Source organism: Oreochromis niloticus, linkage group LG17 (assembly GCF_001858045.2).
Source record: "Oreochromis niloticus isolate F11D_XX linkage group LG17, O_niloticus_UMD_NMBU, whole genome shotgun sequence".
Classification (NCBI taxonomy): Eukaryota; Metazoa; Chordata; class Actinopteri; order Cichliformes; family Cichlidae; genus Oreochromis; species Oreochromis niloticus.
In genome coordinates, this window is record NC_031981.2 from 30,936,131 (window position 1) to 30,954,647 (window position 18,517).

The window sequence follows — 18,517 nt, forward strand, 5'->3', positions numbered from 1 at the left end:
CAGGCGCGCAGCTGTTCCCATTAGTCACACTGAGCTCTGATGGAGGCAACGCCAGGACACGACAGCCACAAACACTCAAAACCCAAACACAGGCGCATCAGTGACGACACGGGACAGTTTATACTTTAAAAAAACATTTATTACAGAATTTGACTAGTTTATTATTTTACACCTACAAACCATCCAGGAAATGTGTTCATACTGACAGTTTTAGTCTACAAGATCTCAAAGCACACCGGTTAGTGAGAAGAGAGCGATCCACTTCACGTCTCTGTGGCAGATCACTCAGTCACTGGATTTACGCGGATGCAAACCATCTGTCCGCCAAAATCTCTCCGTGACCGACACTTCATCCTTCAGCAGCTACTCTGAACCGAGAGACAAGTGCATGCAGAAATGCTGCACATGAAACTGATTCGTCACAGAATGAACTCTGGAGTGCTGGCAGCACCAGAGTGAAGGGTTAAAGGAGACCTGTGGTTTTTTGTTTTAACTGTGACAGAGAGGTATTGTGAGTGTGAATAATGGAGAGTTTGGAGTCAGTCTGGAAGCACAGAGTGGCCAGATTTTAATTAATAAAAACGACTTGTGCTCACGTTGTCAACTTGCTGCACTCCTTTCCTGTACAGCGATGCTCTTTCACCCCTCCCTGAAAAGCCCAGACTAAAGCAAAGAGCCTCTGATCAAAGAGTAATCTGGCTGGAGGAGTGGTAGCTTTTGGTGACAGAGTGCCAATTCAGGGAACCGACACATGTTTGATGACTCTGCAGGAAAAACGCAGCAACTGTATAAGTTGGCGCTTGTAACAAGCCTCCTCAGAGGAGTTTAAGCCATTAATGAGAAAGCTGTTAATGTGCCCTGACATGAGCTGAACTTGTCAAAGTCAGGAGAGTTTAATCTGCTGCGATGGCGAGAATACGAGAGCAGAAATTAAAGAGAAAAGCTCCCCAATCGCTTGTTTGCTACAGTAAGGCGTTTCTTTCCTAAACGTGATCAAAATGCCACTGAGAGCTGTGGACGTAGAGGGAAGAACAACCCGTTTGCGATATGGAGACACAGACAGGGATATCTCACCTGGTCTGCCTGGTGTTCGAAGGTTATTCCCTTCAGGTCTCTGTGGCGCTGCATTCAACCCCCTAGCCTGTGCCTAACGTTCAAACTGCCTTTTTTCCTTCCTCGTTCATTAGTTTTCATCTTAATTGCAATTGAAGATCAATAAAAATCCCCAGCAAAGATATTTTTGTGGTAAATAATCAGATACATTTTGGAAATCAACATTACGGTATTTAGAATTACTGATGATTATTCTGTTGTAACTGAGTAGCCCAACTTTCTTCAAGAATCATTTAGACTGTACTTGATAGGAAAAAAAGTCTCATTTCTCATCTAGAAATTGTTTAAACACACAAACAGTAAAGAAACTAAAGGCAGGAAACAGTCTAACAGAAAGGATTTCACCAGGTTTAACCATCACTGCACCCTCGACAAGCCTGACACCGACCAACACAGAAAGGAGAGATTATTCACTGACAGCAGAAAGAGAATATGGATCTGCCGATGAAGACGAATCCAGATCAGCTTCTAGTGGAATAAAACACTCTCGCTTGTTCTCTCTGCGTAAATCACACTCGCTGCACTGCAAACTGTATATTTCCCCGATGGTCATCCACACCCCACTGCGGTGGTTTCATGCCCCCCGAAACTTTGAGAAATGCTGACATGTAGGCAAGAATTGCTGAGTAAAAAGCGCCGCTGTACATGATAGAAGTTTTAGCAGGAAGACATCCAGCAAACACACGGCTGCCACGTCTCTCTCAGACTGACCCAAACTCTTTGTCGAACAGATGATTTAAATCCTGCGGGAGGCCAAAACTCGCTCACACTGACAGCTTTCCCTCCACGTGCTAGCCCTCTTCTACCTTTAGTGTAACTGCAGCTTTGATGTGTTTACTGGCTGCTCCCCTCCGCCTGCTCTTCCTCCTCCACCAGCTCAACCAGAGGAGCGTGGCGGTTGGCCTGAGAGCCCTCGCTGAAGAGAACCTTCTTGATCACACCTGACTTTGGCGCCCGGATCGTATGCTGCGGAGGCAAAAAACACAAGAGGTGACATCATTAGAAACTCAGCATTGTGTGTGTACACCGGCTAAAAGGCAAGAATCATCAGTGCCTCACCTCCATCTTCATGGCTATCATGACCATCAGTGGGTCTCCCACAGTCACCTTATCTCCGGCCTTCACCAGCACCTGCACACAAGAACAGCGGTTTGTTCACGGGGGACGTTCATCTCAAACCAATACAATAAAACCAAACCAATGATGTCGCTCAGAAATAAAAAAGAAGTAACACACAGTATTATGACTTCTTCCTTGCAACGCTGAGAGTTACTTTTGAAATCCTTTTCCGTGTGCTCTTATCCTCCACAGTCTCATTGCTCCAGCTGCTAGTGGATTTGAGGGAAGCAGTAATACACCCAGACGTGCCCCCATACATGTAATAAACAAGGCAGAGGGATTTACTATCACTCTCCAGTCATCACCAGTTGCTTAACTTGTTGTTAAGCAGCATTTGCATCTGTCTGAGCAGTGAGTTAACTGGAGGCATGAAGCAGAGGCATTTTGTTGTCTACTGATTTAGAGCAGGTGTTAAAAGAAGCTGACGACATTAAGCAAAATTTATTTGTTACCTTGTGACAGGGGATTTCTTTAAATCACCCTGCCGTTCTTCAGTTGAGACGTCTGAGTTCAGAAAACACACAAACACTGCAGAAGTTTTTCACTCGCGAGGGGCAGTTGTAGAACGCACGAACTGCGCCCCACGACTGCCTGCGACATTTATTTATACAAGTTTGTCTGTATTGTGTGTGTGTGTGTGTGTGTGTGTGTGTGTGTATGTGTGTATGTGTGTTTGTTACATAGATAACATCATCACTCCAGTAGCGGGACTTTCCCTTTTCTACATCTAAATGTTCTCTGAAGACAGGAAGCGGTTAGTAGCTGCATCGGTTCATCACACAAGTTACTAGGTAAAAAGTCATTTAAACATGTGCTTAATAATAATATAAAAAGATACATTTCATATAGCTGATCATATACAATATTCTCTTAACACCTTGTTACGAGTTGAAGAAAAACGAGGGCACCAACTACGATTGTCCTTATTTTCTGCTGTACATGATTACATGCTGATGCTGTTCAAGCGGCAGCCAATCAAAAGAAGCTGAAGCTACTTTTTCAAACAGTGGATGAACTGAAGAGCTACACCAAGGCCCAGAAAGATATACAAGAGCTCCAAACTATGGAAGATATTCTAGCAGAATCCCAGATGAAAACATACCAAACTGGAAATGTGATTATTTTCCTATCAAAATTAAGCTAAACAGACTGATACTATTCTAACTTTTGTATAAACAACGGTTAGAGGTCGGATCCCTTAGCATGTAGCATGAAGCATGTAAAGCTAATAATAAGCAGACTGCACCTTTATGTCTTACAGCTGTGTAATTATACTAATAAGCCTAAAGGGCACCCGTACAGTAGATGTGGGTCTGTTTTTTTTAAATACTAAAAAGTACAAAACCTAAACCACTTACTTGCTCAACATTTATCCTCACAGCCATGACAGTGGCATCGATCTTTTAGCTAATTATCAGCAAAAAAAAGAAAAAGATCGGCATATTTCCTAAAATGTCAAACTTTTGTTCCCTGACTGGATGGAGTTTGTGGCCTAAGGCTCCATTAATCAATCAGAATCCTTTATTTATCCCTAAGGAAATTATGTCATGGACTTTGGGTTACTGATGTCAGAATAGTGGCTGTGATTGATGTATTTTTATGTTATTATATCCACTAAGACTGCATTTTAACTGGTGAATAAACTTTACTGAGCCAGAACAGCTTTTTACCCCCCCCCCAAAAAAAAACTAGTTAAACTTCAAATTGAACCTTAAAAGTAAACTTTAGAAAAACAGGTATATCCTTTACGCAACAGAAAAAGTCACCTTCTCTATAGTTCCAGTCATGGGGGCCACGGCTCCACCCTGAGCTCCTGAGCCGCCAACACCAGCCCGATACTTTGGCACGGGAACAGACACCTGAGAGCTTCCCTCCTGCAGCAAAGAGGTAAAGACGTCAGAAAGTGCAGTGACAGCTCGCTGACAGCTGAGGTGAGAGGACTGAAACAGGTTTTTAATTCCCCCTGATGTCAGACTGTCGACTTTCGTCTCGGGTCAACAGATGTAACGGATGACAAAGGCTTAGGAGTGGAAACAGAGACAGTTTGTGCAGCGACAGGTGAGGAGAAAACGTCTTTAAACCTCCAGAAGGAGCTTTTGCATAGGCAAAATAAATCAGCTGTAAATAAAACCGCTGAGGTTAAAATGGCCACTTTTCCCTCCACTCCTGCTTAAGTCGCTTTTCTATGTTTGGGAAACATTTAAGCCTTTTTTGGGCCATCACTCACCAAACATTAAAGAGTTTTGCATAGAAGACACTGCAAGCAACATGACAGATGAAAACTCGGATTTCAGTGGTTTTGAGGAATATGTAAAATACAAATCTGTACACTGTGCATGTCAGTGAGCATGAGATCCTGCAGCAGGACAGATACATACAGTGGAGAACAGGTGCACAGTGTTGTCCAGGATCACAAGTTTAGGGCGGGACTTGACGCCATTGACAGTACAGTGCAGGAACGATGCCCCGCCTTCCATCTCCACCTCCCCTGTGACGTGGTTCACCTCGTCACCAACCTAAAAGAAGAAAGCAGAAGTGATGCCTTTATGGGAAGTAACCTGGGTTTGTTTAAGCGCCGGCATCCCATATTGTACTACTGTTATTTACAAATTTGGAGAACTTTACTTTTATTGTAAAGAGAAAACTTTTAATAAATACCCAAAATATACAGATTATAAAACGGAATTAAGTAATTGTAGCGAAAAAAAGTTTCTCAGCTCACCTGCATACTGTAGCTCCCATCCTGGTTGTACATGATGACCACATCAACTTCTAGATGGTAAAAACAAACAAAAAAACCTGTTAAAAACAGTCTTGAGATAGAGACAGGAGAGACTGACACAAAGTCTTTAGTTAAATAAGTCCCTCAGCTGCTGCTGTCTGCTTTATTTTTAGCTTTTCAGTGACATTTTTTAATAGAAATACTGAATAATGAATACAAGTTCCTTAATAATGTGTCACAGACCAGACAGGCTTTAATTTAATTATTTACAGAATCATTAAATCGGATTATGAGTCAGTCCCAACTGTACTTGACTGCAAACTGAAATTAACACATTTCTACAATTTCTTCAGCCAATTTCATACAAGATTTCATTCATTGTGTCGTTCTTTAGATTTAAAACCTCCAAAAACAGTCCAGTGACTAAAATCCATAACCTGAAGTCACCACACACACAAGCTTATACACGTGTATCTGTATCAACTGCATAAAGACGAATCAGACGGGCCCCAAAAGCAAAAACAAAGCCACTAGCGTCACTAATAAAAATCACTCTTTTTATATCGGTTTTGTTGATTAGATTTCCATTTAAGCATAGATCTTTGTTTAATCTAATGATCATAAATAATTGAAAAGCTTAAACTTTCTGTCAAATAAGGGAAACCGGACAAAGATGATCTGCTTACATGCCCCCAGTCTGAACCAGTGTGTATCCAAGCCCACATGTGGAGCACATATATGCATTTCTGCAAATATGACATCCAGATCTCTGTTGAGCCAAGAACTGATTAATAACTGTTGTTGATCTTTCCGAGTTGACTTTTAACAACCATCAATGTGACTTTCAGACCCCATTCCTACAAGACTCAAAGAAATTTCTTCATTAATTAAATGTGACTAATTTACATTCACCTTTTAAGTAACACAGGCCTTTAAGCTGGCAGCAGTTAAACCATTACTTAAAAAGTCATCACGTGATCCAGCTGTGTTAGCTAATTATAGGCCAATCTCCAACCTTCCCTTTATCTCAAAAATCCTTGAAAGAGTAGTTGTCAAGCAGCTAACAGATCATCTGCAGAGGAATGGCTTATTTGAAGAGTTTCAGACAGGTTTCAGAGCTCGTCACAGCACAGAAACAGCTTTAGTGAAGGTTACAAATGATCTTCCTGTGGCCTCTGACAGCGGAAAACACCTCAGTGCAGCAGTTGACACCTCTGACAACATTTCACCAGACTATGTCTAGACTAGATTAAAGGAAACATGCTGCACTGCTTTGAATTGCATCTACAGTAACTACAGTTAGGGTCATAATTATTTGGACAGAGTTAACTTTTACTAATTTTGGTTCTGTACATTGCAACTAATTACCAATAATTGAATGGGTTAAACAAAAACATTGCATAAAAAAATCTGAGGAACTAAAGAAATTTTTTAACATAATTTCTTTCTTTCAAGGGGCTGAAAAGTAACTGAACAAATTAAATAACTGAAAATAAGTCCTGAACTCATGGACTTCACCAGATGCTTGGTTTCCTCCTTTTTAATACCCTGTCAGGTCTTTACTGCAGCGGCTTTCATTGCAGCTTAATTGATAATGACACAACGAAGGAATTGCCCACACCTGTGCATGAAATAGCCTTGTGACCTCATTGTCCAATTACTTTAAAAAGAGGTTGCACATATTAAGGAGCTGAAACTCCAAAACACTTCATCTAATTTAATTGTGGATACCCCCAAATGAAAACTGAGTCTACATATTATGTCCATGTCCACTGTATAACTATAATTAGAATATGTTTCAGTAAACAGGTAAAAAAAACTAAACTTGTCAGTGTGTATATGGACCTAAGTGTGCTTCACTTCATATACACAAGGAGTCCTCCTGACACACAGATGTCAGTGAGAAAACACTGCACACATTTGCATTGCTACACAGATGATACCCAGCTTTATCTATGAAACCTTATTAAAAGAATAATTAAATTACAAGCGTATCTTAAAGACACAAAGCCCTGGCTCACCTGTATTTTCGTCTCCTAAATTCAGATAAAATTGAGGATACTGTATTTGGCCCTAAATATTTTAGAAACATGATATCCAACCAGATTTTTACTCTGGGTGGCTTCTTCTAAAAATAATAGGCAAGAGTACAAACAGAGATGAGAAAGACATCAGATTTCCCTCATATTACTTTTCTTCATTGGCTCCAAGAAAAATCTACAATTACATTTAAAATCATGTCAATAATCAGGCCCCACCATAGCTTAAAGACTTTAGTCCAAGTACCAAGCACTTTGCTCTCAGACTGCAAGCTTACTTGCGGTTCCTAGTTTCTAAAAGTAGAAAGGGAAGCAGGCACCTGTCCCGTGGACCCAGTCTGTGGAAGACAGACACCCTTTATTTTTAAAATTAGACTCGATCCATTCGTTTTTGATAAAGCGTACAGTTCAGGTGACCCTGAAGGCTCACCTTACTTATGCTGCTACGACTATTAGTCTAGACTCACAATAAATGTAGTGAGACCTTTAAAGGAATCCATTAGCTGGGCTATCACAGATTAATGTCACCAGTTTCACACTGAATAAAAAGTAAAATCACAACCTTCTCCTGACTTACGACGTTAAATAATGTCCAGAAAAGGATTTCTGCAGAACCTACACACACAGTAAGGTTGGCCTTTTCCATATAAAATCTCAGAAATTCATAATCTGATTAACCTGCCAGTCATTGCAATTTAATAACTGGCAACAGAGTCGCAGTATGGCTGTCACTTACTTTTATCTCCCACCTGTAGTGTCACATTTCTGTTAAACAGGATGTTGTTTCTCCAACCACTGCTAGAGCCAAATGGGGAGAAAGGATCTGGAAAACACAGATGCACAGACTTAGTTTTTCAGCTGTAATTTGTCCTGATCCAAACAATATCATCTCGGTCTCCTCACCAGTGGAGCTCTGGGTGAATCCCAGTGTGTGGTTCCTCTCCTGTAGTATCAGGCCGAGGGCTGCCTGACAGATTGTTGCCCCAGAAGGTGCTTTCGGAGTGGGGAAGAGGTCAGCGTAGTGCTGGGGGATGAAGCTGGTGCTCACATTTCCGGCCTCGAACTCTGGGTGGCCCGAAAGATTCAGCAGGAAATCTATGTTGGTGTTTAGTCCTACTATCTGAGGGCACAGACGAACAGACAGGACGCAAAAACATCATTTTCAAGTGTTCGGCATTGATTGTTGAAGCTCGCACACACAGTGGCTATAGTAAATTTTTTGTAAATCCTGTGCTCATCTAAAAAAAAAATTCAGCAGCACGACATGCAAAGCATCACTTAAGAGTGTGCATTTGTATCTTACATTGTACTGTCGTAGACAATACCGCAGCTTTTTTAAGGCAGCAGATCGGTCCTCTCCCCACACCACCAGCTTGGCAATCATTGGGTCATAATGTGCCGAGACCTCGTCCCCTGAAACCAAACACATATTAAAAGCTCCCACCATTTAACTTTATTAGTGCCTTACTGGAACAGATTCCTATTTCTGATGTTGTGGGCCAGAAATATGTGGGGCTCAGCAGTGAAGAGCTACAGGACAGAGCTAAAGCTTTGGCGCCACACTTGAGAGAACTGAGCAATCCACCATCGTTATGACAATATCTACCCTTAGCATAGAAACTAATACCCTAAAAAAGAAAGGGTAAAAAATAAATTTATTTATTTGTATATATAGTTGACTCCTACCTTCTCTGACGCCAGTCTCTATACGTGTATGTTGGTCTGGTGAGGGAGTGGAGAGATGCAGCAGAGGCCCCGCCCCAGGAAGGAAGTCGTTATTTGGGTCTTCAGCATAGATACGAGCCTCAAACGAGTGTCCCCTTAGCATTATGTCTTCCTGAAGGAGAGGCAGGCGCTCCCCTGCTGCCACCTGGAAAAGAATTTCACAAATCAGTTTTTTGTCAATAAAACCTCGAAGACATTGTGCTTTCCCCTCCCTCCCTCCCTCCCTCCCTCCTTCCTCACCCTGAGCTGCCACTCCACCAGGTCAGTTCCAGTGATCATCTCAGAGACGGGATGCTCCACCTGCAACCTGGTGTTCATCTCCATGAAATAAAAGTTGTGCTGGGCATCCATAATGAACTCCACCGTACCTGCACAGTGAGACAAACAAAATTTTTCTCCCTGCTTGTGCAAGAGCTATTTTACTGCGAGTCTGGATGACTCTGGTGCGATGAATGCAGGAGAGTGAGTGTTTTACCTGCTCCAACATAGTTGACAGCCTTGGCTGCTCTAACCGCTGCTTCTCCGAGTTTTCTCCTGACCTCAGGGCTTATACCAGGCTGTAAAAAATCCAGTTGAAAAATGCCACACAACACAGAAACATGTTCATTTAAGTGGGAAACAACAGAAGAATTTTTTTCCAGATATAGCCGATCGAGCTATCACGAGGTTAACCTCAGGCCAGGATCATTTCAGTTAGATGTGTTGATCTAAATTTATTCTTTATTCTTAACTTTTGTTCAAACTTTATCACTCACTCACCCCGGGTGCTTCCTCTATGATCTTCTGATGTCTCCTTTGAACACTGCAGTCCCTCTCAAACAGATAGACGGCATTGCCGTGCATGTCCCCAAACACCTGGACCTCCACATGTCTACAGGACACAGGAATATGATAACTATAAAAACTTGTCAACATGGAATTTTACCTTCGACACATCATATTCTAAAACCACGTCAATTTGTTTTTATAACTGCAATACATTACAGGAATCTATGAGGACAGTATATATCCTCTGCCGACTGCACTCAATACTAACGAAGAAGAACAGTTCTTAGTTTAAAAAATGTGAAAGCATTGCACAGAAAACAAAGGTGAAAGCAGGCTGTGCAAAGCTGAGACAGCACTACTGCAGAGCACCAGCATTTAAAACGCCGGCACCCTGGAGCTGTGACGTCAACTCTGAATGGGTCAGTTTTGGGGAGTTACATTAGTGCATCTTGTTGATACCTTGTTTATGTTAATAATTGTCCAGTAATGTTTATGTTATTGTGAATATCCCCAATGAGGGACAATAAAGGATATTGCTATTCTATGATATTCTATTCTATGTTAGCTTATCTGTCAGAAACTCACTGTCTGCTACTTTTTTTTTTCCCTCTTCCACCTAACGTTAGGTAGTTAATCTGTGGGTTCATATCAATAATTAGTTATGTATATAAACAGTTTAGGTCTTTTCTAATTCTGTTTTACTAGTATTAAGCACATGCGCATAGATGAGTTTGTCCTGTAAAGAGGCTCATGCACAGTCATGACAGTCATGTTTAGCCTGGTTATCAGCTGCTGCTGGGAACAACATCTCAAACATGAGCGCATGTCCACTGCAATCGTGAATTCATAAACTGAATCATCTCTAAACTTCGGAAACTTCTGATTTCAGACTGGGTAAAAAAATAATTTTGATTTAATTTTGAATTTTATTCGAACTTATGGAAAAAAGCCATTTTTACACCCTTCCTATTTGCACTTTTTTTTGTTAAATACTACTAGCAATTTAATTTGCATTCCCAAATATATTTATTTATTTATTTTATATTCTGACAGTCCTTTTGAGTAATGTTAAAAACACATTTGATTATTTTCAAATTCATGTTTCCTGGGTCATTATTCTAATTTGCTGTGGTGGGACGAGACAACAGAGTGATATTCACAGGTGGGCAGACTTAAACAGGTGTGGTACTGGAGCCTAGAACAGGAGGTTTGCCCACAGGAAGTGGAGTTCAGAGTTATTAAAATAATTGTTGACTAATCAAAGAAGAACTGGCAAATTAGTCGACTACGGAAATCAACTTCAGTTACAGCCCTACCTCTCCGTCACAAAAACAAGACAACATTTTGGCCACACGGTGGTGCTGAAAACTGCCTGGTTAACAGTTAAATGTGTTACCTGGGGTCCTCCACAAACTTCTCAATCAGCATGACATCGTCATTGAAGGATTTTCTGGCTTCCCGCCGTGCTGACTCCAACTGCTCCAAGAAGTCAGAGTCTGAGCGTGCAATACGCATGCCCTGCAAAATTTTAAAGACAGATGAGTCAGGGTGGCAACAGTCTAAAGCTGACTGACTAACTCACAGCATAACTCTGTTCTGGGCCCAACTTAATGTCAATCTGTCACGGTGTTGACGTGTGTCAGCTGATAAAGGCTGGCACTGAGATCAGCTGATCTGCCAGGATTGGACAAAAGCTTGACTTCGCGGCCTGCCTGCTCTGATGCATCCTCTCACCTTCCCCCCTCCTCCACGAACTGCTTTGATCATCACAGGGTATCCAATCCGGACAGCCTCTGCCTGCAACTTCTCATTAGATTGGTCCTCTCCATGGTAGCCACCTATGATTGGCACACCAGCAGCTGACATGATATGCTTGGATGTGCTGAAAAACAAAGTAAAATAAAACACATGAGTTGAAACACACTGTTATTATTTCTCTTTCCTATAAATTTGGGTTACAGCAAAGAGTCCAAACCTTTTAATGCCCATGTCTCTGATGGCAGACGAGGGAGGCCCAATGAAGATGATTCCTTCCTGTTTACATGCCTCAGCAAACTCTGTGTTTTCTGACAAAAAACCATAGCCAGGATGGACCGCCTGCAGATACAACATTTCAACAGAAAATAAGTTTATTTTTTTTATTTTTTTTATTTTTTTAAAAGAACCGTTACAAAGAAGATAAATACTATAATGAAAACAATTCCTCACATGTGATCCAGATTTCTTGGCCACTTCCAAAACTTTGTCCATAGAGAGGTAACTCTGCTGGGAGGGTGCAGGGCCAATATGGTAGGCTTCATCTGCCTTGAACAATAACAAAGCAAATACAGGTTTAAAACACAAAACAAAAACAATGTCATATTTTATCAATTAAAGGCAGCTTCAGGGAATTATAAACAACTACTTCTTATAAAGTAAAAGGATCCAGTGTCTTACCATAGCTACATGCATGGAGTGTTTGTCTGCATCACTGTACACCGCCACTGAGCGTACACCCATCTTCTTGGCTGAACGCATCACACGGCATGCAATCTCTCCTCGATTGGCAATCAGCACCTTTTCTATCCTTCTCACCCCTGGAAAAGACAGACATCACTGCTCCAAACAACCTCAACAAGGTAATGGTCTTCGATGTACAGTGTGTGCTAGTCAGTATTTGTAAAATTGGAAAGTGATCAGTTCCGAGATTAATCAAACAAACATGCTGAACACTAGCAGCTCCTGAAATGGCTGCATGTTGCTTTTCTGTGTAGTGGATGTGATTTTTGGACTTTCTGCATCACTCTTTGTGGTTACTCAGTCTTTTGGAAGTTTTGCATTTATATTTATGCTTCCTCACCTCCTGAAACAAGCCTCACGCCTCTCGTGCTCCATGACAGCTTCCTGTGGAGAGCCAGAAATAACAACTTCAGCACCACTCGTTACTACACAGGCTGAGCTGCTGCTAGAGCAACACACAGCAGTATCACAGGCAGTTCATCACAAGAAGCATTCAAGAAACACATTGCAGTCAAAAACAAAGACCTAGCTAATTTGAGCCAAGTTAGACAGCATGCGAGGTTGCTCCTACAAACATCTACATGTTATGCTAGCACCATTAGCAACGCTAGCAGTCAATTTGCTAGCCGTTTAACCTTGGTCCATTCTCATATATATCAGGACAGCGTCTCGGTGTTGAATGTAAAGAACATTTTCTGCAGGTCAGAAGTCGTGTCCACAGGCTTAATGCTAGCGCCGTGTGCTTAGCTCCGAGAATAACATTGGATAGCCTCCCAACTTGACACCTGTAAGCTAGCGTTAAAAACGAGAGCGCTTATTGTCAAACCCTCTCTTAAGTCATAACAGCCATTCAGTGCTTTTAGGTACTCACTGCGTGAATATTCTCAGGCCTTGCAGAGTTGGGAAACTTAAAATAACTGCAGCCATAGCCACCAGCTGCTGAGGCTAGCTGTGCTAGCTAGCTGACAGGCTAAATGAGCACCTGAAAAAGAGGTCTCGGTGCTGGACTGGATAAGCCAACAAGAGAAATGTGAACGACTAAACTGTATATCTCAAAAGCACAGCGACTCTCCGGTAAATTTCTTTATCATTATTTTTGACCTCTCCAAGGACTCGTAGGGGCGACAGCCAATTAGAAGGGAAGATAAGGAGGCGGTGAATAAGCTGCAGTTACCAAAAGTCGTCAGCAGATGGCAGCATTTCTCTGTCGAAAAGCTGGTGAATTAAAACTTGACAGGGACTCAAAGTACAAATTTCACTGCATTCAAAACGTTGAATGTATTTATTTTTTATTTAGTCATTTATCCCTTAATTATTTTTTCAAGTATTTTTAATTTTTGCAGTACAATATAATGCAATGAGTATTAGTTTCCCCCTTTCTTAAAGCATGATGAATAGAGACTATTTAATGTTTAGTCTGCACTCTCACACCCATTTATATATTTTTAATGACATTTATAGCTTTCTAGTGCGATTAAAAATATTCCTTATCTTAAATTTATCAGAAAACTCTTGAACATACAGTGAAAAAAAATACAGCAATTAAAATTACACAAGACATTAATGAAAGCAACAACAACAACAACAACAAAAAAGAGTTAAAAACAAAAAAAGACAACATTTTTAAAAAATGTTTTATTTATTAAAAGTGTAAATACCAGACAAACTGTCTTTGCTGTTAACAGAAGAATGTGACAAGCCAAATGAAGGTTTAGGAAAAGAACAAGTGAAAGAACAAATGTATGAACAAGTTAATAGCACCCCCCACCACCACCCCCAGTCCAGTTTCACAGTAAACTCTCAGCCATTCAAATCCGTTCGTATCCATCTCTGCGGCGATCTCTGACCACAAGGAAGCTCATCACAATGATAAGGATGAGACACACGACGGCTGCCCCAATGACGATGGGAATGATCCTCTTGTTATAGTCAGCCCAGCACTCCACCTCTGAACCATGGAGAGAAACAGAGCAGCATTTATGTCTGGAATTTAAGTAAAATATGGAGACCTTTTTTTTTTTAATTCTTCTTTCCAATAAAAAATTTAATGTCTAATATTAAACTTTTAACATCTAATGGGATGTCTTCACACACAGTCAGATCATAACAGAGCTCTCATTCTCAAACATGGGAACCTATACTGATCACAAAAAAGGCTGAAGGTTGTAAGACTTTGTCCAATTTGTACATTTTTTCTGCCTCAACTTCTTGTCTGAGAGATTGTCAGCCAACATGGGTTAAATAGTCTTAGAATGAAACTGCGCTGAAGAGAAAGAGCTTAACAGTAAGAAGCGTCTTACGTTGGACTCCGACCTGAGATTGTCTGTCTGTTTTGGCTACTCTGTTTAAGAAGTGCCATTTATTTACATTTGAGGAAGCAAACTCTAAAAGCAAACTTTGGGCTGAAGATATTTAGTTTCCATTCATTTGTTGCTGTGAAAGCTAGTCACCTTTTCCGTACTGTCCATGGGACAGGTCGAAGGCCTGCATCTTCACAGGAACCAGCTTGATCTTCAGCTCAGACGACATCAAAAGCAGATTCTCAGACTTGCACGTGAAGCTTCGACCGTTAGCAGTTTTGAACAGCTTTTCATGGGCCAACACACCTTTGTAAGTCTTGTCTGTTGGGAAGAGGATGAAGCACAAGAGTAGTTACATTTTCAGTGTATGCAGGGCATCTGAATCAGACACCAGCTGTTTGCTGCATCTTTTCCTTTGGCTCTTACTGGAACAGTCTTTGCAGACAGGCATGGGAGACAAATGAGCATTCATCTCGATGACGTAGAAAACATTCTTCTCCTGGGGACAAACACAACATTTGAGCTGATTCATAAACAACAAAACATTACAGCCTCGATGTGAACGTGGATGAGGCAGACCTAAACTGAGTAAAACTGACTGTGATGTGAAGAAAGGTATCCACAGCAGGCATGAGGATGACATGGAGAGTTCACCCAGCAGTGAACGAGTGTTGTACCTTTTTGAATTTGAACTGCAGGCTGGCACCATTGTCTGGCAGTGTGAGAGAGAGAACAGCCTCTTCTTTGCCACAGTAACCAGTGACCTCAACTCTGGATGGGTCCAGGTCAAAATACCAGGTTTTCTGATTTCAAAAGGAGAAAAATAAAGGCTCAGGATCAGCATTACAAGTCACCATTTCCTCTCACTTTCCTGTTTGATTTCTGCGTTACATTGAACCAAAGACAAGCAAATCCTTCCTTCTGTGCTGGGTCACATCTGGATCAGTCAGTGAAAAATAGAAGCGCCTCACAAGTGACTTAGAATCAGATGATGATGTCTGTTAAATATTGTAGCCCAATCAATCACGCCCAGTGTCTCAATTTTAATCTATATTTTTTATAGTATAGAAAGAAAAAAAAAAAATGATTACACTGAGGTCAGGTGGAAACGACTTTCAAACTGATTGACTCTTATGTGAAACGATCCAACTGTAACTGAAAAAAATAAATAAGCTGACGGCAGTTGGAAGTTTTTGCAGTGAGAAACCAGATTATGACACCTCACAAAGACATGCTGATACAAACACACACACTTTTTGCAAAAACTGCTGAAAACCAACAAAATACAATTCATACTAATACACACTTTTAAAAAAAGAAAAAGCAGCAGCAGCAGCAGCAGCATGCCATTGACCAGTAACACACACACGCACGCACACAGAGTGCTGAGCCAGTCGCACCCGCTGACCTTGTTTTCAGTGACCAAGAACTCTGCTCCCATGGAAATTCTGATGCAGGGTTTCCCTTGAGGGTCTTTTCTCACATACTTTCCTGCAGCATGCAAAATTATAAAGCATGTCACTTTCAAATATTTCAGTTAGTCACCTTTAAAGCCACCACATCTGCATTCTTCTCTGAATAGTAGTCAACAAATGAACATGTACTGTATGCCATCTGTTTTGCATGATCATGTAGCAGGAAGCATAACAGATGGAATTATTATAGTTTAAATAATTAACAAAATACAGTTCAACTTATATTTAGATCTTATAATATAATGATGATTAATATCAGCTATAAACTTTAGTGGTTTATTGCATCACAAACATCTTTTTTTTTTCCCTTCTCGAAATTCTTCCAGTATGCACAGTGAACTATGACTCAATATTGCTTCCAATTCTTAGCCTTCAAAATATGAAATCAGCATGACAGACGATCATTTGTGTCAGTTTTAAAGGTTACTGCGTCTTCCTTAAGTCCCTCTACCTCTTGTGCCACTACACCAGCATCTCTTCGCCTGCTGTAAATGAACAGGGGATTTGGACCATACATATACATGGAATAAATCAGGTGTACCTATTTGAGGAGTGGCCTCAGATGGCTGCAGGACCGGCCGGTAGATCCGACCCTTGGCATGAAGCTCAGAGTCCAAAGCAGGCTGGATGGAGCCGTTAGTGCTCTGAAAGTGGACACCTGGTAGAAGATCACACCTGTCATTTTCATTGTCTGGTCATACCCTGTTTTTTGTTTTTTTCCCCCTTATCCCTTGCATAAAGTTGTTTATCATTTGGAAATGAATAAAAAAAACCCAGTGGAAGTCTTCACAAAATACAAAACAGAACCCTCTTTCTTTCAGTAAGTACAGAGAAACTATGGCCAAATGAATTAAGGTGGTAGTGCAGTAGGTCCACTACCTTGAATGCCCTTCACCCATTAACTCCAGTCCAACACAGCTACTTCTTTATTAGCCCAGAGAACCAGAAACAATTGAGCACTCCAGTTATTTGGAGCTGTCTGAACCAGTATAGGAGCATAAGTTGGAATACTGTTAGTCATGATAATAAGTGGAACAGTGTGGCACATTTTAAAAACAGAGTTGCAAAGTGCTTTACTGTTCGGATAAAACTTACATTAGAGAAGTCAACATACACTATATACGCAAACATGCTTTCAAACATACAGTCATCCATTCATTTGTACTGTGCACATATACTTCTATACAAAGGTGTGAACAAATAATAAGGAAAAGCTAACTTATGAAAATAACTTTTCAGCTGCCATTTAAAACTGATTAGCCAACAATGGCTGTTCCAAAGTTTAGTAGCTACAACTGCAAAAGCTTGGCCACCCGTGTATTTAAAATAAATGATCGGAGAGGCCGACAAGGTCTGTGACAGATGCAGGAGCCTGTCCATGTAGGTCTTTACATAAACTTAAGAAATAATTTTAAAGAATTTGGAATTTCACTGGAATGGATTTGAAGCGCAAGTCATAATAATCCAGATGAGAGGAAATGAAAAGTGTACAAGAAGTTCCATATTATCATGTGACACTAAAGGTTTGATTTTTGCAATGCTTCTATAGGTGAAAGAGTGAAGTTAAGAGATGTGAGATTCAAAATTCATATGCTGATCAAAAATAGTAAAGAGGTTCTCAGTAGATAATTTTGGCAAGACTTCTGATTAGTGATAGCAACAAAAAGCATTCATGGAGCGGCTGTAGAGGTTGTTAGGCTTAACAGAAAAGTACAGCTGTGTGCACAGCAATGATGAGGGGGTCCCTTTGAAGTGGTTAAGTGGTGCAATGTAATCAGCCTTCAGGACACAAGAGGAGCAGATGATAATAAGTACACTATATGGACAAAAGTAGCCCAGTACCATGAAGCTCCCAGTGTACAACTTTTGTGCTGATGGGTTTTTTAATGTTACAGCCAGGGGAGGTTTGGAGCTCTGCAGTTCTTGAGTCAGCAGAGCCTTTTACACGCTGCATGCCTTAGGGCTCAGCAGCTCTGTGGTTTGTCATTTTATAGCCAAGTTGCTTTGGCTCCCAAACATTCTTAATGTTATTATTTAGCATTTTTGGTCTTCATTAATTTCTGAAATGTTATGTTTGGGTTATGCAGGCAAGTGGGGGAAAAAAAAGGCTGAGTGTGGTCAACGCTAAAAAAAGTCAAGTAATTTTAAATGAGTCAACAAAAACAGCACCTTAAAAGGTGCTTAATTTAATGACACAGATAATAGTGCATGCAGCATGAGAAGTACTTCGGCTCAGGTCATACCACTCTTTTTTGCTGAAACCACAGAGTGACAAGCGCGACATCTTTGGGACAGCTAAAGACCACTGTGTGGGAGAGGAAACCAGTGCAGTCTCATATATGACATTTACCACACTACACTCTTGCAAGGAAATATTACCATTTAAACAGAAGTGGAAACAGCAGTATCAAAAAGAGTGAGAGTAAAACAATTGAAAATGGAAGAACTTTGAGCTTTGGTTTTGACATGTAAAAAAAAAAAAAAAGACAATCCTGTCAAGTGAGTTTAAGGTCAGCTGTCTGTGGATGGTTGAACTCCATTTGAATGCTATCAGACTTACCTGGAATAACAGCAGCCAGGAAGAAAAGACACCATCCACCTCGGTGAGCTTTTAGCATCGTAGTTAGAAGACAAACGAGAATAGCCATGCCACTGGATCAGAAGTGCAGCAGCTGTGCCTGGATGTCTAATTGTGAAACTGTTGAACACTTAACACCTAAATGAAGGGTGCAAAGGAAGTGAAGTGACAAAGGGGGT

The 18,517-nt window shown here is 40.9% G+C and overlaps 2 protein-coding genes across 3 annotated transcripts; both read right to left on the minus strand.

The window, feature by feature from the left end:
- Nucleotides 1-355: 355 nt before the first annotated feature.
- Nucleotides 356-13,118, minus strand: mccc1 (methylcrotonyl-CoA carboxylase subunit). 2 transcript variants are annotated; one of them, XM_003458965.5, is made up of 19 exons: nucleotides 12,857-13,118; nucleotides 12,326-12,369; nucleotides 11,923-12,062; nucleotides 11,695-11,790; nucleotides 11,462-11,583; nucleotides 11,221-11,368; nucleotides 10,883-11,004; nucleotides 9,478-9,589; nucleotides 9,194-9,275; nucleotides 8,959-9,086; nucleotides 8,680-8,863; nucleotides 8,297-8,406; nucleotides 7,897-8,113; nucleotides 7,730-7,816; nucleotides 4,955-5,004; nucleotides 4,611-4,748; nucleotides 3,999-4,106; nucleotides 2,173-2,244; nucleotides 356-2,079 (listed from the first exon to the last, which is right to left on the minus strand). In XM_003458965.5, exons 1-19 carry the CDS (start codon nucleotides 12,910-12,912, stop codon nucleotides 1,948-1,950), a joined length of 2,148 nt encoding a protein of 715 aa, XP_003459013.1. In that variant the 5' UTR covers nucleotides 12,913-13,118; the 3' UTR covers nucleotides 356-1,947. The 2 variants fall into 2 exon arrangements, with proteins under 2 accessions (XP_003459013.1, XP_025755376.1); XM_025899591.1 differs by lacking the exon at nucleotides 12,857-13,118 and adding an exon at nucleotides 12,621-12,747.
- Nucleotides 13,119-13,526: 408 nt separating this feature from the next.
- Nucleotides 13,527-18,517, minus strand: lamp3 (lysosomal associated membrane protein 3). Its single transcript, XM_003458964.5, has 7 exons — nucleotides 18,321-18,517; nucleotides 16,302-16,418; nucleotides 15,694-15,776; nucleotides 14,963-15,088; nucleotides 14,712-14,784; nucleotides 14,436-14,606; nucleotides 13,527-13,933 (listed from the first exon to the last, which is right to left on the minus strand). Exons 1-7 carry the CDS (start codon nucleotides 18,406-18,408, stop codon nucleotides 13,794-13,796), a joined length of 798 nt encoding a protein of 265 aa, XP_003459012.1. The 5' UTR covers nucleotides 18,409-18,517; the 3' UTR covers nucleotides 13,527-13,793.

What these genes read in the sequence shown, in the direction of transcription:
- lamp3 (XM_003458964.5), bottom strand. Translation starts at nt 18,408, where the DNA reads ATGGCTATTCTCGTTTGTCTTCTAACTACGATGCTAAAAGCTCACCGA. An exon ending in TGAGGCCACTCCTCAAATAG is followed by an intron (nt 15,777 to 16,301) that starts GTACACCTGATT and finishes TGCATGCTGCAG; the next exon opens with GAAAGTATGTGAGAAAAGAC. An exon ending in CCATGGACAGTACGGAAAAG is followed by an intron (nt 13,934 to 14,435) that starts GTGACTAGCTTT and finishes TCCATGGTTCAG; the next exon opens with AGGTGGAGTGCTGGGCTGAC.
- mccc1 (XM_003458965.5), bottom strand. Translation starts at nt 12,912, where the DNA reads ATGGCTGCAGTTATTTTAAGTTTCCCAACTCTGCAAGGCCTGAGAATA. An exon ending in CGTGAGGCTTGTTTCAGGAG is followed by an intron (nt 12,063 to 12,325) that starts GTGAGGAAGCAT and finishes TGTCTTTTCCAG; the next exon opens with GGGTGAGAAGGATAGAAAAG. An exon ending in TGTCAACTATGTTGGAGCAG is followed by an intron (nt 9,087 to 9,193) that starts GTAAAACACTCA and finishes CTCACTGTGCAG; the next exon opens with GTACGGTGGAGTTCATTATG.